General features: G+C 37.6%; 3 protein-coding genes across 4 annotated transcripts in view; 1 reads left to right on the top strand and 2 right to left on the bottom strand.

Annotated features, from left to right (window-relative positions):
* The window catches only part of LOC134651923 (uncharacterized), a 343,848-nt gene that overhangs the window by 243,225 nt on the left and 81,080 nt on the right, over positions 1-19,543 (bottom strand). The gene's annotated exons all lie outside the window — the stretch shown is intronic.
* Positions 2,695-9,558, bottom strand: LOC134651943 (threonylcarbamoyladenosine tRNA methylthiotransferase). Its single transcript, XM_063507071.1, has 8 exons — positions 9,386-9,558; positions 8,735-8,909; positions 7,920-8,077; positions 7,206-7,472; positions 6,043-6,208; positions 4,585-4,692; positions 3,647-3,812; positions 2,695-3,128 (listed from the first exon to the last, which is right to left on the bottom strand). The coding sequence occupies exons 1-8, from the start codon at positions 9,555-9,557 to the stop codon at positions 2,721-2,723; spliced, it is 1,620 nt and encodes a 539-aa protein (XP_063363141.1). The 5' UTR covers position 9,558; the 3' UTR covers positions 2,695-2,720.
* The window catches only part of LOC134651967 (protein trapped in endoderm-1), a 46,862-nt gene continuing 40,471 nt past the window's right edge, over positions 13,153-19,543 (top strand). Inside the window, exon 1 of one of the 2 annotated variants that reach the window (XM_063507110.1) lies at positions 13,153-13,264. The gene's annotated coding sequence lies outside the window, so the exon portion shown is untranslated. The remainder of the gene's footprint in view (positions 13,265-19,543) is intronic. The other variant, XM_063507112.1, reaches the window with a different exon arrangement.

The following is a 19,543-nucleotide window of genomic DNA, read 5'->3' as shown; positions in this document are numbered from 1 at the left end:
TTTACGATACAAAAGCATGAGTTATATATAGCGGTATTTGAATAACAAAGAAGCGATTTTAAATTCCAAATTCCCTATGCGGAAAATAATGCTAAATACTGGACAAACAATACATGTTTATATTTTTATCTACAGTTAGCTTTTAAAAGGTTTCTGAACGCACGACTGACACGTTTCATTCCAAGCAATAGTCGTTTTGATATGCTAATGCATTGAGAAAATTAAGTCAATCAACCGCCGAAGATCATTCGAAGATTGATAAACCTATTTTATATTTATACTTGGTCAAGCAGATCTTGTCAATAGAAAAAGGCGCGAAATTCGAATTTTCTATGAGACGATATCCCTTCGCGCCTACATGTTTCAAATTTGCCGCCTTTTTCTATTATACCTATATATAGTTTGTCAAAGGACTGTCTCACTTCAAACTTAGACAGAGAGAATCATACTATCTTTGTCTTACACTAGTACTAGCATCCAAAAGATAAAAATGAGTATAGTTTTTCTGGTTCCTACCGACTGACAAATTAGTTTGACTAACTATACAAGCGTTTACAACTACTACCAACTTTACATACAATTTATATATTTACTCCTACCTCACCAACCATACCACTCTGTCCAGACTTATTTCGTAAATTGAAGTTTGATTGAAGTGGACGGACGTCCATCGTGGATGACAAAATTTGTTACGAGTAGGTAGGTATATAAAGTAACAATATAGGGACAATACTAGAATACCTATAATATGTGATGTACTATTGTAGATTAAAGATAACAACATACCTACGTATTTAATTTTGTATATGTCGTAGTCAGATCGTATAATCCGCCGTATTACATTACGGCTAGCCGTTTTACAAAACAGGGGCGTTTTGAAATGCGGCGGTTCGACGATTAGCCGGATTGTCATTGCGATACGTTCTTCAATAAGGCGGCCTACGTTTAGCCGCATCGTATCTACTATTTAGATTGTAGTGACCAGTTCTTTTGGTCGCCTATGTAACCGGAGTTTGACAATGTTTGCAATTTAATTTATTTTTACCATGGTCCCACCGCACTACATGTGATTATTTTCCAAAACATTTCCTTCACAACTTAAATAGACGGAGCCCCGCAAGCGGGGCTCCTATTTCTGGGCGGTTTGCCCTTCGGGCGTCTGAAGCTACCTAACGAACCTAACCTACTTACCTACCTACGCTTTTTCCCCAAAGTGTAATGTTTTCACGGACATCTCACTAAATCAATAGGTAGGTAGAGGTAGGTTAGGTTAGGTTCGTTAGGTAGCTTGAGATGCCCGAAGGGCAAACCGCTCAGAAATAGGAGCCCCGCGAAGCGGGGCTCCGTCTAGTTAAGTTGCGATGGAAATGTTTTTTGAAAAGAAACAGTCCGACGAACTCTAGATTTGATGGACACCCCAGCGTTTTTCATAGTTTGTTGTTGTTATGCCAGGCAGCGCCACGAGTGTTAAAAATGGGAACTAAAAACTGTCAAAGCGGCGGCTAATGACTCGCTGTATTACATTACGGCTAGCCGTGTTGAAGAACGTATGGCGCCGAATACATTCCGGCGGATTTTCATTCAGCCGCATTCAATCCGGCTAATCGTCGAACCGCCGCATTTCAAAACGCCCCTGTTTTGTAAAACGGCTAGCCGTAATGTAATACGGCGGATTATACGATCCGACTGCGACATATACAGTAGAACCCGCTTAAGACGATTCTGAGGGGACCTAGCAAAAAAAGCGTTTTAAACGGGAAATCGTATTAAACGTGAACAAAAAAAACTATAATAATGGATGATAATGAGCGAATGTGATCTTAAGTGTAGGTAGGTATAAGTTAAATAATCTAGGAACACTAACGATAGGCTCAACTAGAAAGTCTTGGAGAAACTGGCTGCAAATAAATCTGGGAGCGATAGCTTGCACTCCGTGCTCCATAACGGTCAAGCAGATGGCATCGCCTTCTCACGCCGATAAGGACCCGACAAAAGATATTAGACAAAACAAAAAACCTAATGTAGGTAATAAACACATAAAAATGTTGGCTAACGGCGTATTGCATAACAATACGACGGTTATGACAAAAACACAAACGTACAGATGGTACGTAATGGGACGGATAAGTAATATATAATTTTAGATGGCGTATTAAGCGGGACTCGAGTCGTATTAACCGTGAAAAAATGTATGAAAACAGGCCTAAAATTGCAGGGACCGGCGTAAAATGGCTTATTATACGGGAAATCGTATTAAACGTGATCGTATTAAGCGGGTTTTACTGTATACTAAGTTATCAAATCGTAAATTTAATGCACGGTAATCGCCCATTTTTACAAAACCCAATGATGGGGTTTACAAAAATACCGCAAACGTCGTTGCGGGCAACAGCTAGTTTATACGGGATGAAAGTCTGTACAGGTGAACTCAAAATCCTGAAAACAACGTATTGTGGTTTCTGACACTGCCGAGCGTTACCTAGTTTCTGGTCGTAACAGAGCCATCTAGTGGTCTATTTCGACAAAAAAATCATGCCTAGAGAAGTGTGGCAACGACATTATTAAATGTCATTAAATGTCTATGAGTGTAGTACATATGAAGTTACAATGACACTCCCTCACTTTGTCTTAAACGGACTTAAACAAAGTTGACTTAAACGGACATGTGCTGTACCAAATAAAACAAAAAAAATGCTTAAAACAATTTTATTTACAAAATACTATAAGAAAAACCAGATCAGCCTCAACACCACCGCAAATATCAGAACATATATCGGCAAAGGCACCGCCATTTTCTTTTTCTCAACCCCATAGAGCCCAGAGACCTCACCTTTTTTTAACGGAGCTGTCAAACCGGGCATCTTTGGCTTGTCTATGGGCTGGCCCATCATAGAGTATTTCGTAGCCGCCGTAATTTTGACAGTTAGCATTTTCCCCATATATTTCTCTTCCTTCGGTACTAACACTTGTTCGTAAAATTCGTTGTGGGCCACGAAATAGTTTTTGTCGTGCGATATGTCGGTGACGAGCACTTGTTGTGTTTCGCCGACTTTGTGGCCGTACGGCTCGTACGAGCGGAAGAATTCGGAGAGCATCTTCGTTCGCTTTTTTACCTCTTGGCCGGGTACCTGGAATTAAATGAAAATCCATGTTGTATAGTTTGTCATATTATCATTAGTCATAAAACTGAAACCGTTAACTTTTCAGGATTTTTCGTTAGGTTATCCTATAGATTGGTTAGGTTAGGTTTGTTTTATGCACTGACAATCCAACCTCTAGACTGAGCTTAGGCCAATTATTTCATGAAACCGATGCTGCCAAAAATACGGGGGTGCGGGGGGACGAGGTGAGCGAATCCCGTGCCGTGATTGGTCCGTTCAAAGACACGGACCAATCACGGCACGGGATTGACTCGAAGATGGAGTAACGCTACCGTATGTGTGGCAGAGGGGGTAGCGCGACTATGCTATGTCTAGAGGTTGGATTGTCTGTAATTTTATGGCAATCCTGAAAAGTGACGCGTTTCTGAACCAAACAAATTATGACTAACGAAAGTGCGGGCTAACAATACATTATGACTTAATACTTTTTGGGAAACAATAGAGATTGTCTTCGAATGAAGTCGAAATTCAAGATAAAACCTTACCTTGGTCATTTTAGCAGCAGGCGTGCCCGGACGGGGAAAAAACTGGTTGATGAAGAGTGAAGGGAAGCGGTACTTCCGGCATAGCGTCATGGTGTGCTCGAAGTCCACTTCCGTTTCCGTGGGGAACCCGCAGATTATGTCTGTGGCTATGGTCATGCCGGGAACTCTGGAAAATGGATAAAAAACCTTATGTGACATTTTAATCAAGTCACACTATCCTCGTCCACCATACAAAATTATAGCCAAGCAAGTTTGAATCTTGTTATATTTTCAATTGGGTTGAATTTACTTTGTTCGAAAATATTACGAGACAAATAAAATGCTACCTAGTTTGTTTTTAATTAAGGTTGACATTCCATCGAAACCGAGTGTACATCCTAATGTACATTGGGCGGCACGAGGCTATATAAAACTGTGAAAGGAAATAAAATGGCTGTAATTAAATGCTGTAATACGAGTATACCAATGGACAGACAGCGGATTTAGTTGAAACACCATCCTATTTTCTTCCAGTAGGTCAAAGGTTATGGCGCCATCGCTCGAAAAGATTGCACCATACGGCCTAGTTTCGAGTAGATGGCGTGAATTTCAATATTAACAAATTAACACTAGGGAATGCAAATAGGTTATTTTCGGTTATTTTTTTGTATGGAAATAATCGGTTATTAACCGAAACCGCGGTTATTTCCATACAAAAAATAACCGATTTGCATTCCCTAATTAACACATATCAGTGAAAGAATAAGTATCAAAGTCAAATGGCGTTCTAACAGTTTTAATCTTCTGTCGAAAGATGGCAGTAAATTTACTGTGGCTACATAATTTACTTTGACAATCCGCCTCTATTTCAAATTTTCTTTGCTTTTATTAAAGCCGCTCTTCGGGTATAAATGGCCACATTATCAAAAATGTAATTAGCTCTTAAATAATATGCTCACTCTTTTCTAAGAAAATTTACGACGTGTTCAAAGTCTGCGCAGGAGTATTCCCTCTTCATGTCAGCAAGTACTGCGTCGCTGCCCGACTGAACGGGCACATGGAGGAACCTAGAAACATATTTATTTTCACCACAGCAGCTCGAACAAGGGTACTTTGCTACTTAAAAACAGTGAGCAAAATCGCATTTTGCTCACTGAGAGAGACAAAACGAGCAAAATGCGATTTTGCTCACTGTTTTTAAGTAGCATAGTACCCTTGTTCGAGCTGCTGAGGTGAAAACTTAATTGTTAGTATATCTTAAGAAAACATGAGTGAATAGAGGTAAGTGATGAAGAAGGAATACATTTTTCGGGTTCTCTAATATGTTCTCACTGCTGAGGTGAAAAGTTTTGTGAACTACACGAGATTAAAGTTATTTACATCTCGTGCGCTTTTGAGTCCCTTACTACGCTCAAGATTCTAATTTAGATTATTAGAGTATTAAATTAGAGTATTAAATTAAATTAGACGAGCGTAGCGAGTGAATCTAGTATAGAATCTTTCGCTTGCTTTGGAGTCCCAAATAAGCACTCGAAGAAATATCAAACTTTGATCTCTTGTTGTACAAATAACTACTTCACCACACCAGCTCGGAAAGGCTTACTTTGCACTTGAAAAACTAATAGCAAAGTTGCATTTTATTCACATGTGAGGCAAAGTAATCAAATGCAAATTTCGAGTTGTTTTCTTATGTTTGCTGGTAGAATTGACTTTTAAATGATGATTTTGGATGATAAATATTTAATAACATTCATTTAAATTTGATTAGGTTTGATTTTTTTTTTATATTTTACATTTAATATTTGCTTCGGGTTGGTGTGGTGATAAATGTTGTGTTTCACTCGGGGGCAAATTTTGTTTAACCCTCGTGCTATGAAACCCTCGCAACGCTCAAGATTCCATTTTTCGAACCACTCGCTACGCTCGTGGTGCAATTTTAGAATCTTTCGCTTGCTCGGGTATCAATATTAGCACAATCGAAACATACCAAAATTGTAATACGAGCGTTGCGAGGGTTAAACAAAATTTGCCCCCAAGTGAAACACATAATTTTTCACCACACGAACCCGAATAAAATATTAATACAGTTAAAATATAGCGGCGGGGGGACTTTATTTTATAAGGTATAATGATAGTAAATGTTTTTATAGAATTTTTAAATTTTAACAAGCAGAACGTCTGTGATCGATGCTATTAAGCTTAGAATAAATTTAAAAGTGGAAAAATTACTGTCTTGGCTGAGACTTGAACTCACGACTTGACCCATATGGTGGACAGATTTGCTGGCTATGGATGAGGTCTTGGTGGCTTAGATGGCAGAACACTGGAGTATCGATCCAGGGGCCGTGAGTTCAAGTCTCACCCAAGACAGTAATTTTTCCACTTTTAAATTTGTTTTTATAGAAGTTTATTCTTACTTGTACACTCTCGGGTGCTGTATCACCTTGGCCACCTCGGCCAAGTGTTCCAAGATGTACGGGGGGTTCGTCATGCCCAGTCGCACCCTGCAGCCCTCGGGGATCGCCTGCACCAGGCGCCAGAGTAGAGCGGGGAGGGATGTGCCTATGTCGCGACCGTACGTGCCTAAAATTTAAAAATACACATTTCAACTAAAAATACACGACACCGATTTAAACTTTCACGATTTTTACACATTACTAAAATTGTACAACGGGACTTAATCCGAGACCACGGGGACAACGCCGCCCTCGAAACGTCGGAGGTAAATCTTAAAACTTAGATACGCGATTAAGTCCCGTTGTACAATTTAATAATGTTAAAATACATGTTTGCAAGAAAGCTGAATTATGCTGTATTTTATTTTGTTGTTTTGCTTGTCAAAATTTACTTATTCATTTACCGTAAGAAAGATTATACATCTTATTTTATAAACTGGAGTTTTTTAAGGAACCTTAACAAAAACTGAATTCCATAAGTCGTCTAGGTTAACTGCTAGGGTTACCACAATTCGTTGAAGAATTTGCACTTCTATTAAATTGCTGGTAACCCTCACATAGTGTTAAGTCTAAAATGTTACTAACTAAATATGGATCGCTTTTGGTCCGAAATAAAGACATTTATTTTATTTATTGCACACTGATATATTTCATTTTCAAACTCTGTCGCCTTTTTTTTTCAAATACACAACTTATACAATCTGTGAATCATTGTAAGTAATACCTCCTACTCGTACCTGTATCCTCGCTAGTGAGCCAGATCTCCACCACCCCCTCCTCAAAGCTATGCCTCGCCCGCTCCACGATCTCCTCAGGATAGCTGCCCAATTCTCCTCGGGCATGTTTAGTTTACTACATTAGCCTACCTGTATCCTCGCTAGTGAGCCAGATCTCCACCACCCCCTCCTCAAAGCTCTGCCTCGCCCGCTCCACGATCTCCTCAGGATAGCTGCCCAATTCTCCTCGGGCATGTTTAGTTTACTACATTAGCCTACCTGTATCCTCGCTAGTGAGCCAGATCTCCACCACCCCCTCCTCAAAGCTCTGCCTCGCCCGCTCCACGATCTCCTCAGGATAGCTGCCCAATTCTCCTCGGGCATGTTTAGTTTACTACATTAGCCTACCTGTATCCTCGCTAGTGAGCCAGATCTCCACCACCCCCTCCTCAAAGCTCTGCCTCGCCCGCTCCACGATCTCCTCAGGAGGATAGCTGCCCAGTTCTCCTCGGGCATGTTTAGTTTTGCAGTATGTGCACTGGTTGAGACAGCCCGTGTTGATGGGGATGATCTCGATGAGGGGGTTCTTCCTGACTTTGGGGAGGAGGAGGGAGGCGCCACCTGCTTTGCGGCCTGTGGAGGTCTTCTTTTGGCCGAGCAGGCGAACTGTGTGGCCTGGCGAAGAAAGTTTGGTCAAGTGGTTTGTGACGAATTTAAAAGACCACCATAAAATTTGTCTAAAATTCCTGTAGGTTTCGTTAATAGAATCCGTGCGGAAAGAGAAGAGTCGTACAATGTATTGGGTCCTATAAATTTCACGACTCTTCTCTTTCCACACAGACTATTATGTAAATTTAAAATGATTGCTTTGTAAGAAAAAAGTCCTATATTTTGAGTAAACAAAGTTAATATTTTCAAGTAAAATGCTGCATTCTGGAATCAACAATACCAACTTAAGGTTTATTTTATATGATGTTTAATGTTTGATGCCAATCTGTTACAATTAAAAATTATTTAAATTTTATTGACGTTATTTAGAAGTTACATTAGAACCGTAAGATCCTAAGGGCTTGAGCTATCAATTAATGTTCCATTTCATGCTCTTGTTGTTTTCTAAGTTACCTTTTAGTGTCTCTTCTACAAGCTCAACAATCCTGTCAATCTGCTGCACTCCAACTACACTGATGCCCTGCAGGTAGCCGGCGCGAGGGGCCCCTTGCGGCACGCAGCCCGCCACTACTACATGTATGCCGCGGCTTTTGCCAAGTTCCACCTCATTTCTGTAAACAATTAGGTTGTTAAATATTGTAGTAAAAAAAAGATAATATCGACTTAATAACCATTGTACCCAAGGATCAGAAATACAAGGCTATATAGATACTATAGATAGATAGGTTGTTAAAACATGTTGAACTTTAAACAAACATGAGATAAAAATAGGTACTAATGTCAGACTTTCACTGTCATTTCTGAATTTTTCCTATCGCTCTAATGCAGTTTAGGCGGTCCCAAATAGACTCAAGTAAAAGGTTCGGGCCGGCTGTTGCAGGGGGATGGAGGCCTTGATAGATTAGATTAGATTAGATTAGATTTATTTATTTCATAATATGAAATTACAATATAAATTATTATACACTAATCTATACGAATTTATATTATGATCGTCAAGTAGGAAAATAACAATTGATTATAATTATACAATCTTTTTCTTTGTATTTTTTTTGTTCTGGTTTGAACTGCCATCATGGTCACTACTATAATCAGTTTTGCTGTATATAGATATTAAAACTTGGGTTATGGAGACCATCATCTTACTTAACCACTACTTTCATATTGCACGGTGTGCTTCCTTTTAAGTCTTTTTACTGTTTCTGTCTTGTCCAGTAATTTAGATTTTTCTTTGTATATGACTTTATTTCGGTTGATAATTAACTCACTTGAAATGGTCCTCAGAAGGACTCTTCACAGTGCAGGAGTTAAGTAACCACAGCTGGGCTTGCCACTTGTCCTCGGTGAGGGGGTAGCCGGCCGCAGCCAGCAGTCCTGCCATGTACTCCGAGTCTGAGTTGTTGTGCGCACAACCCCATGTCTTCACGTAGATTGTTTGTGTTCCTGAAAGTTATAAGATACAGAGCACATGATTAGCCGGGTCCACACAGAGCGAGCATACGCGTGAGGTAATTTCCTCGAGCGCAAAACGGCCAGTGTGGACTTGCCTCGGCCGCATTGCCTCGGCTACCCTGTCTACCCTGGCCGTTTTGTGCCGGCTATTGAAGTTGAAATATTTTAATAACAGGCCACGTATGATTTATGCCCTATTCCGCTACAATCCATTATGAAATACACAATAATACTAAGATCATCTCTTTTCACACTAAATATTTAACAAGTCATATGCTTGATATGCTGTATGATGCAAACTATACCGATTTGATTCGATCCTCGCTTTAACCATAATTAGTATACAGAACATTTAAAGCTGCTAGACCGAGCGGAAATTGTATGTCTGTGTGCTAGACTCGCAAAACAACGTAATTACTGTCTTTTTAAATGGTTTCTATCGTAAAATAACACAAGTTTGAGGTTACCTGGAACGACACTTTCTAATATAACTTTTTCCACAGGCTCAGCATCCTTCTCCCGTTTTTTTGACCGTACACTCACATTTTTTCTACTGGAATATCTCTCTTTAGGCGTTATATCTTGTGAAGATATTAAATCTTCTATATCATCAATAATTTCTTCACAAGCACCTGGCATTTTTTATGCATTTTTTATTTATGACGTCGTCAAAACATAGATGGTAGTATTTCTACGTCAAAATGACATTGACAGTGAAGAATAAATAATAGCCAGCGGTCCTAATTGCAAAGAATCTTTTTCGGATTATATTGATTTAACCAAAATGGGAATAGCTTAGGAATTTTAACTATTCAAAAGTAAAAAACATATATAAATTATTTGCTTTTGCATAGAACTCTGGGCGACAAAATAAGTGAAGTAAATCAAGTATTTGCAAATGCATTTTTGTTATTCACTGAAAAACTTAACGTTACATTTGGACTTTTCAGTTCCATGCTTCCTTTATTTGATTTCCAGTAATATCATTGAAATGCCTTCGAATACTGTCATCGTTTGTAAAATGCTTAACAAAAATTACCGTGGTATTGTCTATGGTGTGAGCATATTAAAAAGTTTTTGGTTTGAAAAAAATACCGCGAAATTAGATTAGAACGTGTAATTTGGGAGCAGGTTTAAATACAATTTTGCTTTAATTTTATATTTGTAGCTTAGCTTAGAGATTATTAAATAATTGATGTCTAATGTAATAATAAAGTAGGTAGGTAACTACTGTAGTTACTTACAAAAGCCAAGCTAGGCTAAACTAAGCAAGGTATAGGTTTTTTATACGATTGAGTATTTTTATCCCACTATTCTTATAAATGTGAATATTATGTACACGTACGTTAGGATCTTTATTGTTGACTGAAATTTGGCTTACAATAATACAGATCGTAAGTAATATTATAGGATATTTTTTATTTCTCGCATCGTTTCCTATAATATAAGGTAAGTAATCGCTCACATGGCTATGATCTTTTCAAATTAAAGACCTATAAATTTGTCACATGAAATGCACGAGGGGTCATAACACAATTACAGTCAAATAATCCCAACACATTAAAATTTGCGGCAAAAAACCATTGAAACAGAACCCCAATAAATTGACACATCCGATTAATAATAACGCATCACAATAAAATAGCCAACAATACCAACTTAAACGTGTCATCGCTGTAGCTCTTACGTGGTTAGCAGAAGGTTGATAATCATTTGACTTGGTAATGGGTGTTTTATATGTGAGGAGACAATAAGTCTTACAGCTGCTAATGTTATGGGGGTCATTCAAAACGAATGAACTTGGAGCGAACTTGGCTGTATCGATGGAACCAGTATAAGAATACTACATACATATCTACTTACCGAGATTTTCACAAAGACTACGATCTACGATAATTATAATTAGTGGTACTTCTACACAGAAATGTAATAATGCTTGTGTGATTTTTTTAAACATGACTGTAGAGTAAGTACCTATACATTTTTATAAGTACTATTTCTTGAGGGTACCTACATATTTTACAATTTATGTAAAAGTGTCGTTATTTATGGAACGGGAAGTTAAATTATCCGTATGAAAATTGTATATTAACAAATCCATATAAAGCCAAATTTCAACTGTTTATCTTAAAAAAGTGAATAAAATCGTAACCTACTTGGAAAGTTAAATACAGAAACGTACTTTCTACACACTCTTTAGAACAACAAGAAACCTTTATCAGAGCAGAAGAAATGAAAAAGTTCATGTTACACTGGATGCCTCGAAACCCCAGCTCTCCCAAGTTAGTCCAACTATTAGGAATATATGTTTGGTATGGTGTTATGATAATGGCTATGGGTCTGAATGTGGCGCCTTTATCCTGTGTGGCTTCGATATCGACGGTAAATGCGGACCGGGTGATTGTAGCATTACGATGTAAATGCATGCTGTCGGGTTGTTGATGACTTGTAAAAATAATACCGCCTATTGCTGGTAAGCACTATAAGGTAAGTAAGGTAATTCACTTGAATCCCATTGTAAATATTAACCCATGTTGACAATGTATGATCAGTATCAATAAATAAATCTATCTATCTAAGCTGTGGTAAAAAGAGTTTTGGCTTAGGTGAAACAAACTAAGGACAAAATTAAAGACGAAAAACATGAGTATAACGAAGGTACCTAATGGTTTATTTTACCTCGTTGAACAGTTAAATCTGCTCATTACCTACAGTTTTCAATTTCTACCTTAGGTCAAATATATATATATGTACTTTGAAAACTACATAGTTTTCGGTTTTCGAGTTGATAAAATAATGTCGAATTTTAATCGTTATTTGCAATAATAGGTAAGTAGTCGTTTAAATTGTTTTATACCACAACTATTGTTAATGTTAATAAACATAGATATTTAAAAAGTATACTCAAATTAAATTAGTATTTTTAATTTTTTTTGCACTTGGAAGCGCTGGTGGCCTAGTGGTAAGAGCGTGCGACTTGCAATCCGGAGGTCGCGGGTTCAAACCCCAGCTCGTACCAATGAGTTTTTCGGAACTTATGTACGAAATATCATTTGATATTTACCAGTCGCTTTTCGGTGAAGGAAAACATCGTGAGGAAACCGGCTAATCCCAATAAGGGCCTAGTTTACCCTCTGGGTTGGAAGGTCAGATGGCAGTCGCTTTCGTTAAAACTAGTGCCCACGCCAATTCCTGGGATTAGTTGCCAAGCGGACCCCAGGCTCCCATGAGCCGTGGCAAAATGCCGGGACAACGCGAGGAAGATGATGAATTTTTTTTGCACTTGGTACTTTGGTTGGCGCTTTGCTTTAAAAACATTTAAGTCCGTTGAATAAAAAGAGCATTAAAATAGTTAGCGCTCATTAATTCAATGACAAATCACTCCGTGACAGAAGAGAGAGCAAGTGTTGAAAAGTCCATAACGTAACATTAAGGGAAAGCCTAATCTTCATACATCACCCGGAGACACGCACTAATCCAATTATTTGCTTTTTCTATAATACTTAATTGTGTTGAAAAAAGGCGCCAGCGCCGGCACGCGCCACGCTGTGGTGTTGCCAGGAGCGAGTTAAAACCGGGAAACTTACAAATTCAGTTGGGTTCGCATGAGATATTAAGGGAGATCTCAATTGAAAGTTAGTAAGAATTTGGTAATAAATTATGGTATTTTATTTGATATTATTTCCTACCTGCAATTCAGGGTTAGTTTAGGTAACGCACATAAATGTTTTCATTTTGACAATGTCCAAAAAGTTTGTGCATACCGGCCAGTGGCCACTAGCAAAAGTAGCAAGTTATAATATCTTCACAGTATTTTTGTCGTTGTCACTGCACTGACAAAATAGTCTGTGCGGAAAGAGAAGAGTCGTATAATGTATTGGATTCCATACATTTCACGATTCTTCTCTTTCCGCACAGGCTCTAAATGTGCCGCAGGCCTTAGAGTCTGTGCGGAAAGAGAAGAGTCGTGGAATGTATGGGGCCCTATACATTCCACGACTATTCTGTTTCCGAACAGACTCTATAAAGAATTTCCCATTATTTCTAAAATTTCTATTACTAATGCGAACAGATCACATCTCGTATTCATCGGTGCACATGGATAATATTGTTAGTAAAATATTATTGTCCCCGATTCCACTGCGCACTCTGGCAACACATTTAGCGGCAGCTGCACACAACACAACAAACCGTCGTCAGTTGCATTGCCGCCTCGCTGTGTGTGCGTCGTCCAGTTATTGTGTGTAACTTTCGTTTCGAACGTTTTCGCGCCGCTGTCGAACTAAATAAAATATACGTTTTGATTTGAACTATTGTGGCTTGGAATTTTATGAGTTTTCTTCCAGGTGAGTTGAGTTTTCTATTATTTTTAAAACAGATGCACGTACCTAATTGTTTAAGGTTTATTCAAATTTAGCAATCATTCATAGCTGCATGTTTTATTCAAATGTTTAGCATAAATCTATTTTGTTCAGTGTTTTGTATGGTACCTATCTATAGTTACCGGTACTTATTATAGGTACTCTAGACTAGAATAGAATGATAAAAGTTTGTTTTTATTACAATTAAGGAATCAAGCGGAATAAAAAATAATTATTTTTCAAATGAAGCGGTAAATAAGGATAGGAATTTAAAACTTTTAATTACTTACCTTTTAGGGGTTTAGGTAATCCTGAAAACAAACAAATACCTACCTACATTTTATTAAGTTAGGTGCTTAGTTGTTTACATAATATTTTATTGAGTCTTTAAAAACACACTTCTACCCACATTTACTATTGTGACACATGACATAACATGAATTCGTGATCGTAACATTCGTAACACGACAGAACTATTGGCTATACACCATTGTTTAAATCTTTCACGATTGATTTTGACACCCACGTTACTTTAACATAAAGTGAGCTAGGTTCGTAAGAACTCATTAAGAACTGTTATTATATACATATGTCAATGGTTATATTGTATAATCTGTGTCTAGGTGATGCTTAATGTAGATCTGTTCTGTCGGCAAATCTCATCAGGATTTAAATTCAATTAATTTATGTGCCATAAACGACACTAATGGTATAGCATAAAGAAAAACAAATGGTTAGCAACGCGCATGTGACACCTGGTTTTTGTTTGTGCCTTCCAATTTTGTACCGAAATTACAGATTGGTTGGCCAAAAAGTAGAGTTTACTTATAAATAACATACGATTTAAATCAATAATGATTTAGGTACCATTGCTTACACAATAAAAGATTATAAAACAGATGATACTTCATTGCTCATTTCAAAGCAAACCCACTTTCTGACCATGTAAGGCGAGCCAAGGCCGACACGGTCCCTGCACACGGGCCCTTGGTGTTGAATCTTGGGGGAGCATTGTTTGACTCGTCTTGAGGGGATCTTGTGTTCCGTGCTTGTGTTGACTCGACGTTGGTACGGTCGACTGATCTGTGTTATCTTGTATTAATCTTCATATTATTATCATTAACTACGTGTAGATGTACATACATAATTACGTTTAACGTTATGCCACTACTGGCCTCAGAACATTACCATTTTGAATAAGTTGAAAAATCATCATCATATATTTAAGAGTAAGACTCTTGTCGTTTGGCGGTCTTCTGTCTTCTCTTTGACATCCTTAAGTTTAAAAATAGGCTATAACTATTTACATTTTACATGCGTTTTACATATAAAGAAAGTTTTTTAAAATTGTAAACTTAAAAAACAATAGCAGGAAACAAGGAAGAACAGTCAATTCAGTCAGACCCTTATTTACGCTCTACCAACCATTTTGCCACGGACAGACCAGCATTAAACTTGATATCTATAGCTACGTATATCTGCTACGAATGTAGCAGGCCAAGTTATAATATGGGCTTTACAGACGTCACCGATTGCAGGCGATTTTCGATACACTACCGTTTACTGAGGAGTAGGTAGTGAGTATTATATTCTTTGCTGAGGAACAACGAATTTAATCGATCGATCAAATGCCGCAATGTATATAGAGCCTTAATAGGGATGAACTAGTAGTCAAGACAAAATGTTTTGTCTATGGGTACGCGACCACCTGTCATTTAGTTTTTTAAACCCACAAAAAAGAGGCACGTGTTGACCCTTCTGGAAACCATGTGTTGGAGTTAACCCGAGCGTGGTTCAAGCAGCCATTTTTATTAGGCAGGTTAACGCACGTGATCGTGAAATAATTTGATCACTGTAGTCTGTCATATCAAGCCATTTTCGTCAGTAAAGAAAAGTCGTCCCGACAATCCAGGAAATTGACACTAACAGACTTAAATACGGACACGGACACAGCTGGTAAACTAAATAAAACTTGTAAAATAATGTAGAACTTTCAAAAATTAAGCATAGGTACTTATAGGCAGGTAAAGCAATTAATGAGCTTAAGAGACGAGAGACTGGTTTAACTTGGCCGTAATGGCGTTGAGTGTCCATGTTCTGATACAGACCACTTAATTACGTCAGGCTATGATATCAGTAAAGTTTTATAAAAGTTATCAGTACATTTATATAATTACCCCGTAAATTATTGCAGGTGACAAAATTTACACCCATAGGTAGGTATATCAAATTTTTGACGACAGAAAACACGAGTTAAACCAGCCGCAGCCGCGCAATTTAGTTAAGACTTAAGGTTAGGTAAAATTTTAGTTAAAAACTTTTAATTAAGTCAATAACACTCCCGAGATAACAGAAAACGAGCTGATTAATTGCGAACAGATAAACAATCACTTTGCCGGGTCAGGTTATCACATAATTGGCACCAGATTTAGACGAACACTATCGTCCGCTATAAATGATAATTCGAATACCTTAATGAGAAGACTTAAGGTTCACAGTTCGTCAGTTAAGAGTATTGCTGTTATTAATAATGACTTCTCTGACCTGAAGTAGACCTTATCTCGTTAGAAATAAGGTATACAAACAGGCAGGTTTGTCAACTTTCAACTTTGTAATAAACCTAGTTTCAGAGCAAAACAACGATGTTACCCTTCAATATAGCTTTGAGTGCACTTTAGTTCACTACTACAAATAAAGTAAATAGACTCGGACCAATAAGTGTTAAGGCCTGAGTGGACGCTCGAGTTGGGCGTGCAGCGGGGCGGGGCGTGCGGCGTGCATGTCAAACAAATGCAAACGTATAGGAGCGGCCTTAGTGCACGCTGCTCAAATCACTTGGGAACCCGACGCCACGCTGCACGCCCCGCCGAACGCTCCGCTCCGAGCGTCCACTCAGGCCTTACACTAAGCGAACTCTGCATGGCAGTTGCAGTGACAAAGTGTGTCAATGATGTTATCATTTTTATTTTCCAAAAATAAAAAATTGCCATACAAATGTCGAAAAGTCATCCTCTTCAAAAATTTACTTACTTGTGTTGCCTTACCACCATTAACTACATCGGCATACATCAAGCACCTTGTTGGTTCCTTTTAGGTTTATTTACATTAACTACATCGGCATACAAGCACCTTGTTGGTTCCTTTTAGATTTATTTACATTTATTCAAATAGGATAGATAAAGGCGATATGTAAATAACAGGCTAAAGAAAATATTTGAATTTCTATCGCGCCCCGCACAGTATGTAGATATTCGTCATTCCATCGACAATAATTCAAATACGTAATAAATCTGTCAGATAAATAGGTTGCGGAATTTGTCTCTGGTCAATCATAATAGAACAATAACGTTATTGTTGTAAATGCATATAAAATTCTTGTCTTTATTACCTACTAATATAACAAATTTTACTTAACTAAAATTTTTATTTCTATTTCAGCAAAAATCTACGTATGTATTACCTTTATGTGTCTGTTTTCAATAAATTATATCTAACCACTTTTTTACAGCAGATATATATTCACCTATAACTCTGTGTTGATAACGAATCAAAGTTAGTAATAAACAGTAAGGAATTATTTTAACTACCTATTTATAGAATTTCATCACCTTTCAATCTCCTCGCAGTCGGTTTATAGTATTTTATGCAACCGTTTTTTAAGAGAAGTCAAAAAAGGCTGGCGTGAGTAGTAAAGTAATAAAGACGCCACGAGTATTTTTTTACTCAGTTAAGTTAAACAACGTTGCATTGCATACAATACTTTTTCTACGACCAAGCACTTACTTTGAAATAAAATTGTAAATTTAACAAATATTTTTCATTCACGATTCAAGAAGTAGCAAAGAATGGAGGTTACGGGCGGGAAATGAATGAATGAAATAAAAAACCTGTCTATGGTTCACTCATCTGTCAGAGATGACAATTAAAATTAGGTTGGCAACAATGTATTTCATACAATATTTTTTAAGCGGTGATTACACGAAGTATCGTAAAAGTGCCAAAAACATACTGCGTGTATGCACACATACTTTTTTTGGGGAATAGACTAAAGACTTGTCTTGAAAACTATAAGATAGGGGTTTAAAGGTGTGTGCACGACCCTTTAAATGACAAATAAAAGTACGGTAGAAGAATAAAAAAAATATCTTCCCGTCCATTTATAAACTTTATAAGTAATTTTATTTTAATTTTTAACAAGCAGAAACGTCTGCGATCGATGCTATTAAGCTTAGAATTTTAAAAGTGGAAAAATTACTGTCTTGGGTGAGACTTGAACTCAAGGCCTCTGAATCGATACTCCAGCGCTCTGCCATCTGAGCCACCAAGACCTCATCCATAGCCAGCAAATCTTTCCACCATATGGGTCAAGGGGACCCAAGCGACATCTACCGTAAGAGCGTTACACTTCTTGAACGGCTACCGGAGTTCCAAGTCATATTGGAAATTCAAAAAAATAGTATGGTTAGCGCATCGTCACTGGTGAATTTCCAATATGACTTGGAACTCCGGTAGCCGTTCAAGAAGTGAAGTTCTCTTACGGTAGATGTCGCTTGGGTCCCCTTGACCCATATGGTGGAAAGATTTGCTGGCTATGGATGAGGTCTTGGTGGCTCAGATGGCAGAGCGCTGGAGTATCGATCCAGATGCCGTGAGTTCAAGTCTCACCCAAGACAGTAATTTTTCCACTTTTAAATTTATAAGTAATTTCAATAAAAAAGACTATGTGTTACCTACATAAGTACTCACTTCTAAGAAGTATAAATACCTTCGTCAGTACTGGTCTAAATAACATTTACATGCAAACCGCTTCGTACGCGAGCAATAATTAACTAAGAATTAGCAATAGGTTAGATCTGTGTCAGTGCCTAGTTACATCACTAAGATAAATGACCCACAATCCACTAATGTACGTTAAACTAAAAATAGTAATGCCGTGGACAAAAAACGTAAATATGAGTAACTCTAGGAGCAAACCGCACGAATCAGTAGATACAAAAAGTGGCCTTAAAAATAAATTGAGGTTTTGGATACATAAAGCACCTATAGTATAAAACAAATATACAATTGTATATCTATTGTATTATGTAGACGTAATAATTATGAGCCAACTTAAGGTATAAAAGTATACCTATTATTATGCAAAAGTTTATGTAAGTACCTAATGATTGATGTTGAAGTTAGTAGAAACAGGTAGAGATTTATTGATATGACCTCTGTGTAGGCATAACAAATGAATGCATAATGAGAACATTAGGTAGGTACTACGTAGACTAGAGTCAGTCCAAGTCCAAGCTACAAAGTGTGAAGGCGCCACCATAAACATTGAATTCCTATGAAAATACTTATGACATTTATAGTTTACCTTAGTGGCAAGTCCACACTTATTATTATACACTCTGTGGAGAGTTAGCTTAGGCGAACTCTTATTTCATCAAGTTTTTCCAAATTATATGTTCGTGTTATTTATTATTACTCCTTCGTCTATAACTATAATATGATGATTGAAAGTATTGAAACAGACCGCAATCTGCTCAAGCCCAAAGCTTCCTCCTTCCATCTTTGACAGCAGTTACATAATTAACTATTCCTAACCCCTATCGCAAAGAGATAAAGACTACCAATGATCAGTAAATTCATGCTGATTGTACATCCAGAAATACTAGCCACTTGTGTCTCTTACGTCATTCAACTCATACAAGTGTAATCGATCTTTCGAAACACCGTTACCTTTCGTGTAGACGTTAAAAGTATGTTAATTTTCATCTTGTTACAATGGGATAGAGTGCAAAATACATTCGATTTTACGAAAACTGGGATAACTTTCAGACAATTCGGTAGTTTGGCTCCACGCGGAGTCGCAAACTGGACCAAATTGTCCCGTAATAAGCTTAAATGGAATATTTAAACAGATTGCTATATTATCTTTTCCATATTATGTAGTACCGTCAGGCGTGGATCATTGTTACAAGCTATTATTGTTATTGTTGTGTGTAAGTTGTTAGGCTGTTGTTTATTTTCGCGCATTACTTATGTGCAGGGGTCGGACAAAAAGTGCGGATGACGTCAAACCACTTATAGGATGATTTCAAATAGTATTTTTGATTTTCATAAACAATTATCACTTATCATTTATCAACCTCTTTATTAAACGATATCGCCACTTGAAATGAGTAAGTACGTTTTTGACTGACACATTGTCAATCAGATGAACAATAAATTGACTTCGTTATTGTTTAGCTATTGTATCTTCACGATTATATTTGT

This window comes from Cydia amplana, chromosome 11, assembly GCF_948474715.1.
Source record: "Cydia amplana chromosome 11, ilCydAmpl1.1, whole genome shotgun sequence".
In the NCBI taxonomy this organism is placed as follows: Eukaryota; Metazoa; Arthropoda; class Insecta; order Lepidoptera; family Tortricidae; genus Cydia; species Cydia amplana.
The sequence above is the reverse complement of the archived record's forward strand: the minus strand, read 5'-3'. Positions and strand labels throughout refer to the sequence as shown.